Source organism: Tarenaya hassleriana, unplaced genomic scaffold (assembly GCF_000463585.1).
Source record: "Tarenaya hassleriana unplaced genomic scaffold, ASM46358v1 Cleome15, whole genome shotgun sequence".
Lineage (NCBI taxonomy): Eukaryota > Viridiplantae > Streptophyta > Magnoliopsida > Brassicales > Cleomaceae > Tarenaya > Tarenaya hassleriana.
Window position 1 is genome coordinate 1,046,338 of NW_010964923.1, and position 12,420 is coordinate 1,058,757.

General features: G+C 34.4%; 2 protein-coding genes and 1 long non-coding RNA gene across 8 annotated transcripts in view; 2 read left to right on the forward strand and 1 right to left on the reverse strand.

Annotated features, from left to right (window-relative positions):
* Nucleotides 1–4,855: 4,855 nt before the first annotated feature.
* On the reverse strand, nt 4,856–6,237 carry LOC104808683. 2 transcript variants are annotated; one of them, XR_002023980.1, is made up of 3 exons: nt 6,116–6,237; nt 5,457–5,798; nt 4,856–5,237 (listed from the first exon to the last, which is right to left on the reverse strand). It is a non-coding gene; the product is annotated as an uncharacterized LOC104808683 (long non-coding RNA). The 2 variants fall into 2 exon arrangements; XR_770976.1 differs by lacking the exon at nt 5,457–5,798.
* A 318-nt stretch (nt 6,238–6,555) lies between these two features.
* On the forward strand, nt 6,556–8,723 carry LOC104808686 (probable glucan endo-1,3-beta-glucosidase A6). The gene is made up of 3 exons (XM_010534427.2): nt 6,556–6,643; nt 6,757–8,112; nt 8,522–8,723. Exons 1-3 carry the CDS (start codon nt 6,595–6,597, stop codon nt 8,557–8,559), a joined length of 1,443 nt encoding a protein of 480 aa, XP_010532729.1. The 5' UTR covers nt 6,556–6,594; the 3' UTR covers nt 8,560–8,723.
* A 780-nt stretch (nt 8,724–9,503) lies between these two features.
* Nucleotides 9,504–12,420, forward strand: part of LOC104808688 (probable acyl-activating enzyme 16, chloroplastic) — a 6,577-nt gene continuing 3,660 nt past the window's right edge. For 2 of the 5 annotated variants that reach the window (XM_010534429.2, XM_010534431.2), the window contains exons 1-7: nt 9,505–9,890; nt 10,436–10,627; nt 10,978–11,092; nt 11,382–11,469; nt 11,566–11,774; nt 11,867–11,982; nt 12,351–12,379. In XM_010534429.2, the coding sequence (XP_010532731.1) occupies nt 9,660–9,890; nt 10,436–10,627; nt 10,978–11,092; nt 11,382–11,469; nt 11,566–11,774; nt 11,867–11,982; nt 12,351–12,379 (980 nt within the window). In that variant the 5' untranslated portion in view covers nt 9,505–9,659. Of the gene's footprint in view, nt 9,891–10,435; nt 10,628–10,977; nt 11,093–11,133; nt 11,272–11,381; nt 11,470–11,565; nt 11,775–11,866; nt 11,983–12,350 lie in introns of those variants that run through there. The other 3 variants (XM_010534428.2, XM_010534432.1, XM_010534433.2) reach the window with 3 other exon arrangements.

Genomic DNA, 12,420 nt, shown 5'->3' on the forward strand with positions numbered 1-12,420 from the left:
TGGAACGCCACAATGGAACGGCGTGTCAGAACGGAGGAACCGAACACTGTTAGACATGGTTCGGTCTATGATGAGTCAGACAGATCTTCCGAAGTCCTTCTGGGGCCAATTGATACATTTATATGATTGATACATTATTATATTTTTATCATATATATTTGACACATAGAAAAAATAAAAATAAAAAATTATATATAAAATATAAAAATTAAATACATACATGTATACATATATGCATACAAATACATTCATATACACATATATAAATATAAAAAAATAAAATAGTAAAAATAAAATAAATACTAATATATACACATACATGTATACATATATACATACATCGATACGAGTATATATACATACAAAAACATTCCTATACACATATATACATATATGTATATATACATATATACACACAAATAAAAAAATAAAATAGAAAATAGAAAATATAAAATACCTACCTAGCTATGTATACATGCATGCATATGTACATATATTTATACATATATATTCATACACAAATATAAACACATATATATATATACACACATAAAAAAAATTAAAAAAAATTAGAATATGGACGTTTTAAAAATAAGTAATATATTTCGATATTTTTTGGTACATTAGAAAGTACAGCATCGTTAGTGGGGTCATGAATATGGTGATTAGAAATTATAGCAATGTTACATCAATTTACAACAACGTTATTATGGACGAATTTGAAAGTAAAAATAAATAATATGGAATATAGAAAAGACAATAATACTAATTAGAAAAGATCAGTAAACATGGTCATAGACTAATAAATAACACGTTTTTTTTAATAATATGAAAGTTTTAATAATAAACGGTTATATGGATAATGATGTGAAAGATGATTTTTTTTATTTTATGTGTCAGCTTTTTATTTATATATATTGATTAATTTTTATAAAATATTTAAATAATAATAATAAAAAATAAGTAGAAATTTATAATTCATATATATATACACGTTTATACATACAGATAGATATATATACATATACAAAATACAACATATATAAATACATATGTACATAAATATATATTTACATACAACATATGTATATATATACACATATACATATAGAGAGAACACATCCGGATCATCCGATGATATGATGCGTGAGCCACCTATCCAAATCACATATCTATCTAGACCGCCACATCTCCAAGCTTGACTGCAGAAATCATGAAGAATATATCTGCAATCAATCTCACCTGCAATATTCTCACCATCAATCATGTATGTGCAGATATCATCATCGCTTACAATTTCCACAGAAAGCTAACCATAATAATACATTGTGATTATGTTTTTTCATGTAATTATTCTCCTTCAGATGAGTTTACACACTTTCCACGATATTCAGCAACACCTTTATATTACCACACTGGAATACACATTTAAATATTTATTGAAGAAGAAAATAACAAAATTCTAATACACCTCTTTTTTTATAAAAGAGACCATCTCTTCGCCACAAGAGCGCACCCACCGTCAATCTGAAGTCTTCCATGTATCGTCATACCTGTTGAACTTGATTTTCCTTCGCGGAAGCCATAGCCAGAATGAGAACGAATACCCTCTGGGCATAGCCGGTGATCTCTCTTCAATCAAACATCATTGGTTGGTGAGAGATGGATTCACCCAAAACTCCGCCAGTTACGACTTTATAGTTTCGAAAGTGACTGCCCATTTATTCTAAGTTGCCTAAGAATTGGTAGTTGAAATGGGTTGTCTATCCACAATATATGCTTCAGTGGATGAACCGCCCGTAGGTCGTGGCTCTTGCGTGGGATCCATACCTTTGATTAGAGCACAACGAAACTCCGGGACAGGACAGAAAAGATATAAGTTATTAAACCCATAAGCAAACAAACTTGCACAATGAAACTCTGGATGAAAACTACAAAGAGAAGAAGAGAGAATTTCGTACCCGTTTCGAAAGATCCAGCAATGAAGAAGATAAGAGGACGAAAAAAGGGATTTAGTCTTTTAGACGGCGAACAAATAGTTGCACATTGGAATACACTACTTTTTAGAATGGTTTTGGAGTGAGCGAAATGAATCGCACATCCACGTATCATACATATATATTCAGTAAAATCCTAATTTAATTGTCATAAATTACTAATTTTATCTTTCACATATTTACATACATAATAAATTTACGTTACAATTCTCATATTTGTTGAGCGATGTAAAGTTTTTCCTTCGATAAAATAATATAAATGTGGTTATTAAATACTAATGAATAAATGAATACGGCGTTCGAGTTGGCCATATTACCATTTGTGTTACTTTTTTTACTCATTAAATAATAAATATAAGCATGTAAGTATGTACGGTATTTTTTGTTTGTTTTAATATTTCTATTATTTATATTATAAATAACTTTTTCTTTTTTTAATTACTCCATCATTTTTTATTATATCAAATAAAATAAAATCTCAATAATATACACAAATTAAAACCAAAATTTTCTTTATTTAAACTTTTTTTATTTTTTACAATATTTTTTATTTTGATATTTTCCATTTTAATATCCATCACTTAAAAATTTGTATGTGATGTTTTATTTTGTTATTTTTGTCAAGATTAATTCATCAAGGTAACAAACAAATTTGAGATATAATATATAAAACTAATGATAGATCACCTTAATATATGTATGCCTATTATGTATATAATCACACATAATATACATACATATGTATATATAAATAAAGAGGAATATCATAGATCAATGACAATTTAAGAACTTGCCACATAGATGATGATATGGATCCTAGGTGATTTCACCATACGCCTTTAAACTCTCCCGAGAAACAAAAATCCATTTGTTGGAGCATTAGCAGTGTAATGGGAGTGAGCTGTTTCTTGAGAAAGAGGGTGGAGAAAGGAGGATGTGAAAGGCTTTTTAATCGAGGGAGAGATATAAATCTGGAAGAAAATCGAATCGTCATGGCCATCGGAACTGGAAATATCATCATGGCCTTCGGAACGGGAAGCGTCATGGACCATGGTCATGTAAATAATAAATGTAATGAGTGGTGGGCAAATTTATAAATGACGGTCTGATGACTTTTCAATAACTTATAAAATAAAATATTTATTAATATCAGCTAATCTCATAACATTTTTCATTTATTTATCATTTAAATACATTTATAAATTTTTCTCTTTATAACGGATAAATGATATATTGCCATTATTTGAACCCAAAAATAATGACCACCAAGATAATGGAGTGATACGTTTTTTTTTTATTGTCCAATTTAATTTCTTTTAACTTTTTATTCAACTAAATATTTAATTAGATTGTTAAATATAATCCAAAATTATTAATGTTCTTCATAAAATATTATCATTTTAATTACCATGATCTATACATAAATAAAGATATTTGTTATATATTGATTATAATAATATATTTATTTTATAAATAAATAAATTTAATTTAATATAACGATGCATTTTATTACAAATATTTATATTTTATTAATTTTTCTTATAAATGTATTCATAATGTCTTTATTTTTAAAAGTTTTTTATTTAATTTTTAAAATTTTATTTTGGACTAATCATTTTTATATTTTAAAAATTTCTCAATTATATCTATCATAATCTCTCATAACCAATCAAAATTTGAGAAACTTCCATGTAGGATACCTAGGTGGCTTCACCACAATATTTTAAACTCCTTTATTAATATATATAGATTTAGTGCTACAGGCTACAGCTATTATTCACAAAAATTTTCAAATTTTTTTTTTTTTAATGAAAGTTGCGAAATGGGTTTCATCCAACTTGAAATTGGAAATAATTTTTGAAAATTATAAATTCAATGTCAATATAATGCAATGTATTCGGTTATATTTTCCAATTAGATGGTTATAAGAAGATAATATGGATATAGATAAGCTTTAAAAATAATAATAATTAGGAATATAATCACATGGGGATTGCTGCTTAATCACTGCAGTGTGGTGTTTATTTGGAATTTTGAAAGCTATTGAAGTGATGGTTTTAGATTCGTAATACTAAATCCCACCAAACCTAATAATAAATACCAATATTAATTAAATCTAAAATCTAATTAATTATAATTATTTAAAAATTAAATTAATGAAATCGAACCAGACTTCAATGCAACGTAAAAATAATTGAATAAATGGAAAGAAAAGGAAAATACTTTTAGGAAACTAGTACTTCCTTAGTTTTAAAATATTTGACTTTTTAGGTTATTTTTTATATTTTGAAATATTTTTCATTCTATATTTTCAAAATATTTTTATAATAATTTTTAATTTTATCTTTACCAAATTCCAATAAATTATTAATAATAACATTATTTTTATATTCAAAATTTAATGAATATTAATTATATAAGGTACATATGATTTTTTTTCTTTTTTAAAAAAATGTAAAATAATTTAAAAGTCAAATATTTTGAAACGGAAAGATTATTTTTTTATTATTATAAAAAACGAATTTCAACAAAACCAAAACCGAAAAATAACCAAACCCATAACCCGGCAATAAATAAACCAAAACCCCAAATCTGTACTTTGATTTCTTGTGTAATTATTATAAGACTAAAACCATCACCAATGTTATTAGAGAATATCGGTTTAGCATTTGGTTTAATATTCGGTTTAGATTGATTTGGTTCATATTTGAGTTTGTGTAAATACTTTGTATGAGCATTTTGTAATGAGAATATCGGTTTAGCATTTGGTTTAATATTCGGTTTAGATTGATTTGGTTCAGATTTGAGTTTGTATAAATACTTTGTATGAGCATTTTGTAATGAATAACACACAGAAATTATTTTCAAATCTCTTTTCCATTTCTGAATTCTCTCTAGAATTCAATACATGTGTATGAAGCAACTTAAAAATGCACACATCCTATGAAGATGATGATGAGTTTCATATAAACAGAATCTGATCTATTTTGCAACCAAAACTTACCAAAATCCTTTGAAAGATGGCTCATTTTCCCTTGTCTGAATCAATACAACCGGAGACTGCCATTTCTCTGTCTTCTCCCATCTCCCAGACCTCGAATGCCATCAAATTGGCTGCCACATTTCCTCCAGCCGGGAAAAATATTGCTCGAAAGCATATAAATACGCTCTCGGACCTCATTTTTAAGTAACAATCCGATAGAGCTTCTCCCATTTAGCGTTAGCCGGTACAATGCCAACCTTAAATGAGATTAAAAAATACCCGAGCTTAGTCGGATAAACTCGATAGTGCCTAAAGGTAGGCAGAAAGGAGAAATATCGATAAATCGGTTTCGTTCAACCAAACAGGATAATCAAGAACAGAGAGATTTTGCCTTTCCTTGAATCATCAAAGGGGTTGGGGTCTGGTTTCCTTACAAAAAAACATTACAAGTCTTGATCTTGAGGATAGGGTTTTACCAAAAGATTCAGATCTTTGCTCACTAGACATTAGCTCCTGGTTTCTCGCTACCCTTTTTGATGATTTCAACTGGATTTTATCATACACCATTACCTAAATGATCCTTAGCAGATGGGCTACAATAAAGATCAGGCATTACATGAAGTGAACTGACAACTAAGGAAAAATGCTCGCTCTCAGACAAGAAACAGCAGAAGGGCATTTGCCCAAAGACACTGAAAACTTGTAAGAATTTCTCTTTCAAGAGTTAAGCTTTCACCATTTTTCAAAGGGGAAATTCCGCTGTAGAGTATCTGGGTCGTGCCGTGCCATTGTGTTTTCGGTATCTAACAGCCCGATTCCTAGTCATCGACAGAAGGCAAACGAAGAACAAACGTATGATTCCAACCCAGGTTAACAAACGATACTAACTCAATTACATGAGTACGCTCTTTCAATGTTCTCTCTCACTTGAAATCACTGAAGAAATCAACATAATCACGAACCTATTGGATCAATGGCTTTGGGGTTAGGGTTTCCATTTCGTAATGCACAGCCAAAACCACAAACCCAATCCCTAACATTCCGATTTATTCCGAATCTACGACCTTTCTGCCCAGAAACCCCCAATCGCCAAAGCCATGGATATGAATGAAATTCACCGAAATGGAATACCAACCTCGAGCTGAGCTGACTCGAATGGCACGTTCTCACCGGCACCGGCGCCGAGGACGACGAGGAAGGTGATGATGAATGATGATCATGAAGTGGATTACTCTTTGTCTAGCGTGGATTTTCCCACGTGTGTGATAAGTTTCTTATCTTGTGTATTTTTTATTTAGTTATTTATTGTCACATGCATATGCAAATACGCATACACATGTACATACATACACGTATACATATACATGTAGGCATAATCTGTACTAATCCGACCAACCAATCTTTGTCTCAGCCAATTTATGAAAAGGGGCATCAAAAGAACATTGGGGGTGTGGATCCAAGAAAATCTTCACCAGTTCTTGCATGAACGAATAATATACCTAAATCCCAACACTCAAAACCCCATCACCGAGATTCCTTTTAAATACCCACAAAATCTTCACCCATTCCCCACATCCAAATCCATATTCAAAAAAAAAAGCTCAAACAAAAAAAATGTCTCTTCTTGGTTCTGTCTTTCTCTTCTGTCTCCTTTCTCTTTCAAGTAAGCCGTACATGAAATACGAATGCATGATTCCTTTTTTTTTTTTGAGTTTTTGAACTTCAATGGCGTTTACATAACCAGAAATCTGACAATAAGTGTCTGATTTATTACAGGATCATGCTGCTTTGCGATTCGTAACCAGAGGAACGCCCAGAGAAACACGGAGCTGAAGTTTCTGAGCAAGATCGGTGTCAACTATGGCAGACAAGGAAACAACCTCCCATCTCCTTACCAATCCATCAACCTCATCAAATCCGTCAAAGCTGGTCACGTCAAGCTCTACGACGCAGACCCTGAAACCCTAACCCTACTCTCTCAGACCAATCTTTACGTCACCATCATGGTCCCTAACCACCAGGTCATCTCCATCGGCTCCGATCAGACCGCCGCCGACAACTGGGTCAAGACCAACGTCTTGCCTTATTACCCTCAGACCCTTATCCGATTCGTCCTCGTCGGGAACGAGGTCCTGAGCTACAGCACCGATCAGGACAGAGAGGTGTGGAGAAACCTCGTCCCCGCCATGCGGAAGCTTGTCAACTCGCTTAGGGCACAAGGGATTCGTAACATTAAGGTCGGTACTCCTCTCGCCATGGACGTTCTTCAGTCGACGTTTCCTCCGTCCAGTGGAACTTTCCGGGAAGATATCGCCGGTCCGGTGATGTTACCGTTGCTCAAGTTCCTCAATGGCACGAATTCCTTCTTCTTCATCGATGCCTATCCGTACTTTCCTTGGTCGAGCGATCCGGTTAACACCGGTTTGGATTTCGCTCTTTTCGAAGGGAACACCACTTATACCGACCCGAAAACCGGTCTGGTTTACACCAATTTGCTTGACCAGATGCTCGATTCGGTTATCTCCGCGATGTCTAGCCTCGGGTACCCAGATATTCGTCTCGCGATCTCGGAAACCGGGTGGCCTAATTCGGGTGATATCGACGAAATCGGAGCCAGTGTTCATAACGCGGCGACGTATAACCGGAATCTGATCAAGAGAATGACAGCTAACCCGCCGGTCGGTACACCGGCTAGGCCCGGTTTATCCATACCGACGTTCGTGTTCTCCCTGTTTGACGAAAACCGGAAACCTGGTCCAGGAACCGAGAGGCACTGGGGAATCCTACGTCCGAGCGGTACACCGGTCTATGAAGTTGACTTTACCGGTAAGAAACAGGTTTCCGGTTACGGTCCATTGCCTGCGCCGGACAACAACGTTCCGTACAAGGGCAACGTCTGGTGCGTGGCCAACGAAGGGGCTGACATGGCGGCGCTAGGAGAGGCGTTGAGGTTTGCTTGCGGCAGAAGCAATGACACGTGTCAGGCTTTGGCGCCGGGGAGGGAATGTTACGAGCCGGTATCGGTTACTTGGCACGCAAGTTACGCGTTTAGCTCGTACTGGGCTCAGTTCAGGAGCCAGAACGCAAGGTGTTACTTCGATGGCCTGGCGCGTGAGACCACGACCAACCCCGGTGCGTCTTTTTCTTCTTTCAAAACCCTAATTGTTTGCTTGCATCAGAAGTAACGTTAGAAAGAAGAAAACACACTTAGGGCATTTCTGGAATATGCTAAACTATAATTATAATTACGGGTGGACGGTTGGGATCCCATTCGGTTCGGTTATCTTTCATTTTTATTATATATATATTTATTTAATTTTCGATTTGGTCGAGTTTTCAGTTTTTTTAAAAACATTAACGATATTTTTTTACCATTTAATTTGGAAATGGTATCGAATTTTTCAGTTCAATGCTTCGAGAGATTGAACGAAACTCCATCCCTAATTATAATAATCTCTAATTAATTGTAAATGTTGCATAATTGTTTACTTATTTATTTATTTTTTTGTAACAATTGTTTATTTTATTTTATTTTTTTCAGGAAATGACCGCTGCAAGTTCCCGAGTGTTACTCTGTGAAGATTTCTTCTTTGAAGATGACGGGAGCTGAATTAGTCTAAGTCAAATATATATATATATATATATATATATATATATATATATATATTCTTAATGACTGTTGCCCTTTTTAAAGTTATTTGTTTTGCAATGTGAAAGAGATTATAATAATTCGTGAAATTTTATTATATAATCTTCCCATCTAAGATTCCCCGTTCTCTGTTAATTACTTTTGCAAGAAATATAAAGAAGAGGTCAGTAATATAATTGACTTTCATGGACCAAAAATCAACATGAACCAATGTGTATATATATATATACAGTGTTGGACCTAGGATTATATTTTTTTGATGAAAACCTAGGATTATATTTAATAAGGGGTAAATTATAATTTTAACGTTTTAACATGAGAGCATTTCAATTTTTATTTACAAATTTATAAGATTTATAAAGGAAATTAATTTTTTTTTTAATTTAAGTAGTTGGCAAAGGCCCCAATTGTCATCAAACACGAGTCCGCCACTATAAATATATATATATTTTCCTGACAATGTTTGCATTCAATGTTTTTGTCGGCTTTGGATGTGAGTGATTGGAGAATTAGTTGCGTTGAATTTATAAACAAAAAAAAAAATCCATTTTACCAATTTTTTTACCAAAAAAAATTACCATTCGATGTTCGTTTCAATTAACTCTGTAAATTAAAAAAATTTACGCTATATAAATTAAATTTGTAATTTTTATAGCCGGATTAATTTTATAAATTCAACTACCCAAACTTTTAGTCTCTGTTTCAACTCCCGAGACTATTTTTGTTTTATATAATTAAATATGAAGTTGTAACCAAGATTTTATTTATTCTATGGTAGCGTGGCATTAAATTTATTTAACAAACATTTTTATGGGCAAAAGCCGAAAGGAAAATGATCACATAGATTTAATTAATAGAATCAGTATTTCACTTTCTCTCTCCTTCGTCCTCATGCTTCCGCTGCTACACTTACAAATCCTCCTTTTCCTGCGATATTATAATCTCCGGACAACGATATGTTCCTGTCCTTTTGCCAATTACTTGCTTCGAGATCTCTCTTTCCGTTTCCTGGTCTCACCTGCCCTAAACGATGCAAGTTCATCTGAACGCCGATAATCCCTTGTTCCTCGTCTCTTCCTCCCAGTATCGTGCTTCGTCCATGGCGTCCTCATCTCTCGGATCAGCGACCCTCGTTTCTTACTCCTCTTCTTCTGGTGAATTTCGTGGTTTCGGCTTCAGAAGGTCCTTGGGCTGCAGGGGTTTTCGTCCCGGATTTGGAATATCTTCGTATCGGAGATTTCGGATTCACTGCGACTCCAAGGCGAGTTTTGTATTGATCGCTCGAGAGATTTCTGGTTTTGTGATTCTTCATCCTCTTGTTTGATTCCGTGTTAAGGCTGTATGCTAGTTTTTCCCCGGTTTGTGGATCTTGTTCTTTGTTTCTGGCGATTCTTGTCCCGGAAAATTTCAGCAATCATTCCTCCTTTATCGAAAGATTATGATTTTCGCCCAGAAATGATCAACTAGAATCAGAGGTAGGTGAGTAGTGGTTTACATGTTCAAGTGATGATTGAGTTTGGTGTTGTTCGAGTTGGCTAAGGCACTGTGTCTGAGGATTACTTTAGGATATACTTGCTAAGTCATAACTTATGTTTTCAGTTTGATGCATAGTGTATATGTATTTGTTGATCTTTCCATTTGATCCGGAGTTTGTATACAAGTTTCATTCCAGTTTTGTGTTATGTTGTGCCATTGATATATGCATAAAGTTTCTTATTATTGAATCTCTATATTGTTTAGACTTTTGATATCCGCACGAAGGTCATAAACTGTTGTAACATCACTGTGTCGGTATCGTTTGTATAGATTCAGGAAAAGGAGGTAAGGCGGTGTTCACCGTTGCTAGAAAGGTCTGCTTTATCGGGCGGCGTTGCTTTGTCCTCAAGTGAATGGAAGGCCGTTCCCGATATTTGGAGATCATCTGCGGAAAAGTACGGTGATCGAGTTGCATTGGTGGATCCTTATCATGACCCACCTTCTAACCTTACATACAAACAGGTATTCTTGTTTTATAAAAATGGTGCTTCATCTCTTGTTTCACCTGCAAAGAAGTGTATGAAGGGAGAACCATAAATCTCTGCTTTGAGCCACTTTTTCTCTCCCTTAGCCACTCGATCAATGGTGGGAGATTTCTTATAAGTGTCATTATATCAAAGCAAGCACTTAGGGTATTCTTCTTCTGCATAGTTGTAGTGAGGCAAGCACTGAATTCTCTATTCTGCAATATAGTTTTTTCTTATAAACTTTAGATAACCGAGTTAATAGATTCTGTCCATCATTGTTTTGGGCTACACAAGATTTATAGGTGAGCGACGGTAGATCTTCATCTCACTTATCTTGAATTGCAGTTAGAACAAGAAATTTTGGACTTTGCTGAGGGTTTACGAATTGTTGGAGTGAAACCTGATGAGAAAATTGCTCTTTTTGCCGATAACTCCTGCAGATGGCTTGTTACAGATCAAGGTATGTAGAACAAACAACTATCCTTGACGTTCTCTTGTTCGGTGCTTACCCTACAAAATACAAATACTGTAACCACCGCATCCACCATCTGAGGAATTTCCATTCTAGTGAGCAAGAAAGAGCTATCTCTCAAGATATTCTTACGACTAAACGCATTTTACCATCGAAACACCTAAATGGTATCTTTAGTGCAGTATGTTTGATAACTTTGCTTGAATCTTCATTTTTTCTCTTCGTTTTGTCCGCAGGTATTCGGTATCTTTACGTACTCTTGATTGATTTATGCCAGGTATCATGGCCACTGGAGCAGTGAATGTTGTTAGGGGATCGAGGTCCTCTGTTGAAGAGTTATTGCAGATATATAGCCATTCTGAAAGGTTTGCCAAACATTTCCTTTCCCTGTGTCTCTCCAGTTATTTGTGTCAAATATGAGGAATTTGGAGACAGTGACATTCAGTGATCTTATATTGCAGTGTAGCCCTTGTTGTGGATAATCCCGAGTTTTTCAACCGCATTTCAAAGAAATTTTCTACGAAGGTATCTCCGAGATTTGTAATTCTTCTCTGGGGTGAGAAATCATCATTGGTTATGGAGGGGATTAGGTCTCCTGTTTACAGCTACACGGAGATTATAAATTTTCGGCGGGAAAAACTCAGGAATCCATTAGGATCAGATGACGATGGTAGGTACATGCACTAAAAGAAACAAAATTTATAGTATACAATTCCTTCTGTGAAATGCTACTCATGGTGACAGTTGAATGAGTTATTGCAGGGAAGTATGAATATGAATTCATCAACCCTGATGATACAGCAGCAATTATGTATACCAGTGGAACCACGGGAAATCCAAAAGGCGTTATGCTTACACATAGGAATCTCTTACACCAGGTTCAATCTAACACCTTTGCAAACTATTTATTTGGTGATTATCTTTTCCAATATGGTTCGATCAGAGGATTATACCGTCTGAGGTTTAATCTGAGAATCTATCGTGTGAGGTCCAGCCGTCCAGGCACGTATACTTATCTCCTTCCAACTTTAAAGGAAGCAGAGAAAGTGAAGGAATCTAACACATGAGTTTACATTTTTGGCTGTGCAGATGGGCGTTTTTGTTTCATCCAGTCAGATAGTTTTTCCATGTTTTATATTCTAGCGATTTGTCTTTCTTCAAGTCATGAAAATATCGAGTTTTATGTTTGCAAAAGAATCGGTTTAACCTTCTTTCTTCTCTCTTTTGCTTGTTGGACACTTTCCAGATAAATAATCTTTTTGAAATTGTACCTGCTGAACCTACAGCAAAGGAATTACTCGCTAAACATCGAGACG